This window comes from Juglans regia, chromosome 13, assembly GCF_001411555.2.
Source record: "Juglans regia cultivar Chandler chromosome 13, Walnut 2.0, whole genome shotgun sequence".
NCBI classification, from domain to species: Eukaryota; Viridiplantae; Streptophyta; class Magnoliopsida; order Fagales; family Juglandaceae; genus Juglans; species Juglans regia.
Genome location: NC_049913.1, coordinates 12,848,574 through 12,852,090, shown reverse-complemented (window position 1 = coordinate 12,852,090; position 3,517 = coordinate 12,848,574). Strand labels below are relative to the sequence as shown.

Genomic DNA, 3,517 nt, shown 5'->3' with positions numbered 1-3,517 from the left:
TTATATATTACGAAAAACGAAATATTTTTATTATAATTATGTATAACAATAAAATTTATTATTGTAATATATAATTATATTTACAATAAATCTTCTCAACCTTTTAATACTCTACACTTTACATTTTTTTTAATTTTTATTATTTTTTTCTTTTATCAAATATTTATTATATAAATAAAAAATAAAATAATTTAAAATAATTTAAAAAGATTAAACTCAAAAAAAATTTGAAAAAATTATTAAAAATTAAAAAAATATAGAGTATGAAGTGTGGTGGAAGTTTTGTAACAAAACTCTTATATTTATTCAAAATCTCCCAGCGTTGAAAGGACGATATAGGCGTTACTGTTTAGTTACTATAGCAATACTGTAGATGTTACTGTAGTAGCGTCAGTGCGCACTGGACAGTGAAATTTGAGAGATGAACGAATGAAACTTCAAACTCACCATTTGTTTACACCGACAAACCAGCCATATCGACTCAAATCTCATCTGGTCATTCAAACCGGATCTAAGATTACGTTCAGATATATGATTTGAGATATTTTATGTATAATAATAAAAAAATATTAAATAATAATTAAAAATAATTAAAAAATAAAGATAAAATAATAAATAATAAAAAAATATTATTCAAGAGAACTTAATTCAAATATTCTTTAATTATATAATTCAGATAAAATAAGATGAAATATTTTATTAAAAGTTAAATAAAATATTATTATAATTTAATTTTTATTTTAAAATTTAAAAAAATTGAATTATTTATTATATTTTATATTAAAATTTAAATTATAATAAGATGAGATGAAATATTTTGTATATCTAAATCAAATTTGAAATTATCTCATTTTATAAAAAAATTATATTATTAATATTCAAAAAATTTTAATCTCACGTTCCAAACTTATTGTTAAAACAAAAAAGTTTAAAATCAAATTATAAAAGATGCGTTTCGGTGTTAAATTGAATTGAATTGAATTGAATTGAGATGATAAAATATTATTAGAATATTATTTTTTAATATTATTATTATTTTAAAATTTAAAAAAATTAAATTATTTATTATATTTTATATTAAGATTTAAAAAAAAATAAAAAATAAAAATTAAATTATAAAAAGTCTGTTTTGGTATTAAATTGAGTTGAATTGAATTGAGATGATAAAATATTATATTTTAATATTATTATTATTTTAAAATTTAAAAAAAATAAAAATTAAATTATAAAAAGTCTGTTTTGGTATTAAATTGAGTTGAATTGAATTGAGATGATAAAATATTATTTTTTAATATTATTATTATTTTAAAATTTAAAAAAAATAAATTAATTATTATATTTTATATTAAAATTTTAAAAAAATTATAATAATGAATTGAGATAATTTGAGAAGAAAAGTCACCGAGTTTATAATTATGTAACGATCTGATATCGAGGAAAATCTTTAGACGTTGTTATCGTTTGAAGAAAGAACTTCTTCGAAATCAACAAAGGAAGGAAAATAAATAAAAAAGTTGTCTTCAACTCTCGTATCTGCAAACAAATGCAACCTCCCTCTGTCTCTCTCAAACTCTATAATTGTGTTGGTACATGTTCTTTTCCTCAGGGTTTCGAATCATGTCGACCGTTAGCATGGAGCCTCTGCTCCACCACTCTGTTCGTGAGAGCGTTAGGTATGCTCTCAAATCCAGGATTTTCAAGCCCTCCTCCTGGAGCTGCTCCACGAATCATAAGCTGGTCTTCCATGCCCGGAGCTTCTGCAACTTCAGGTCTTCCAATGTTCACGCTCTCAGAGCTAGCACTACTACCGACACGGATCTCGTTGAGACCTTGGAATCCACCGATATCTTCTTCAAGGAGACTTTCCCGCTCAAACGAATGGAAACGGTTCGAATTTCACACCCAAATATTTCCGTTTCATTTCGTTTCGTGTGAGTGTGGTTTCTGTTCGGTTTCCGTTAAAGTGTTGGAAAAAGGGAACGGACCTCTTTGGTTGTGGAGGAAGTGAAAGTTGGGTCTACATATTTATAGTTTTGGTTTCTAAGAAAATGAAAATCTTCGACTTCTATAATCTGAAATTGCAGTACAAGAGCATAATTGAGACTTCCTTCCACACACGGGTGGATTTTCCCAGATTTTTTTTTTTCTCTTTCCTCTGTTTTCTCAGCAATCAAACAGAACGGTAGATGTCAATTGAAAGCAATTGAACTTTTTATGGATTGCTAGACTTCCAGTGCTTCACTTTTTTCAGAGAGAAGTGCGGAAAAAAAGAAGTGCTTAATTGTATCGTTTTAAAAATTTGCACTATTTTCTCAGCAGCTTGACGGAATTGACGGGTTTGAATCTGATTAAAAGTGTTACTGTGATTGACTTGGATGGTAGGTGGAGGGAAAGATCTTCATCAGATTAGATCACGGGCAGAATAATGGGAATTGGCAGCTTACTGTAGGTTGTAATCTTCCCGGGAAATGGATTCTTCACTGGGGAATTTCTCGTGTAAAATATGTTGGCAGGTACGCACTGTTTTAATGCTAGATGCTTTGATCAGGTATTGGAGTGCGTTCAGTGGAAGCGTACCTAGAATTCAAGTATGTATATAGTCACATGTCATCAAATAAGACCTGTCTGTAAAATTCTTACAGTGAATGGGATCAACCTCCTGAAGAAATGAGACCCCGGGGTTCAATTCCCATCAAGGTATGTATTGGTTTCTTAAGGTCGTGTACGGAGCCACTTTTGCAGTGCAACTAAGAGTGCAAAACAAAAACGTTTTCAGGACTATGCCATAGAGACACCTTTAAAGAAATCCTCGTCATCGGAAGGAGATGCTTTACATGAAGTGAAGATCGATCTTATCCCAACGAGTGCAATTGCTGCTATAAATTTTGTTCTGAAGGTCCTGATTTTGAACAGTTTGGAGTCGAGCATAGCAGTTCATTGTGTTAAATTTGCTGGCAATTTATTTTTCATAGATATTTTTGTGTCATCTATTGGGAGGTTTTGGTGGTGCAGGATGAAGAAACTGGAGCTTGGTATCAGCACAGAGGGAGAGATTTCAAGGTGCCTCTAGCAGACTACCTTCTGGATGATGGTAATTTAGTAGCAGCAAAAAGAAGCTTCGGTGTCTGGCCAGGTTTTAGGAGCTATTATATATTATTGTGGTTCAATCAGTTTATTTACGTTTAATTTGTTGATCTGTTGCATGCATAAACTATTTACAATTGTAATTACTCCTCTTTTAGATCTGAAACCATGAAGTTGTGTCAAATGGATGTAGGTTCTTTGTAAGATCCTTTTGCCCTCTTGTATACATCTAGTGTACATGGGTTGTGTCTTTTGTGTTTTTAATGAAGTTTATTACTTATATAAAAAAGATCATAGCCGGAAGGAATGAATAAAATCATTGTTCCTCATTTGTCGCTTCATTTCGATCTTAGATGCAGTGCGCTATTGAAGTGTGAATCAGATGGCATCCATAGCACGTTTTCTCTCTTGTTCCTTTGCATCTTTTTTAGTT

At 29.9% G+C, this 3,517-nt stretch overlaps 1 protein-coding gene across 1 annotated transcript; it reads left to right on the top strand.

Moving 5' to 3' along the window:
- Positions 1-1,449: 1,449 nt before the first annotated feature.
- On the top strand, positions 1,450-3,201 carry LOC118344319 (alpha-amylase 3, chloroplastic-like). The gene is made up of 5 exons (XM_035684880.1): positions 1,450-1,887; positions 2,383-2,513; positions 2,643-2,697; positions 2,777-2,896; positions 3,013-3,201. The coding sequence occupies exons 1-5, from the start codon at positions 1,591-1,593 to the stop codon at positions 3,184-3,186; spliced, it is 777 nt and encodes a 258-aa protein (XP_035540773.1). The 5' UTR covers positions 1,450-1,590; the 3' UTR covers positions 3,187-3,201.
- Positions 3,202-3,517: the final 316 nt, after the last annotated feature.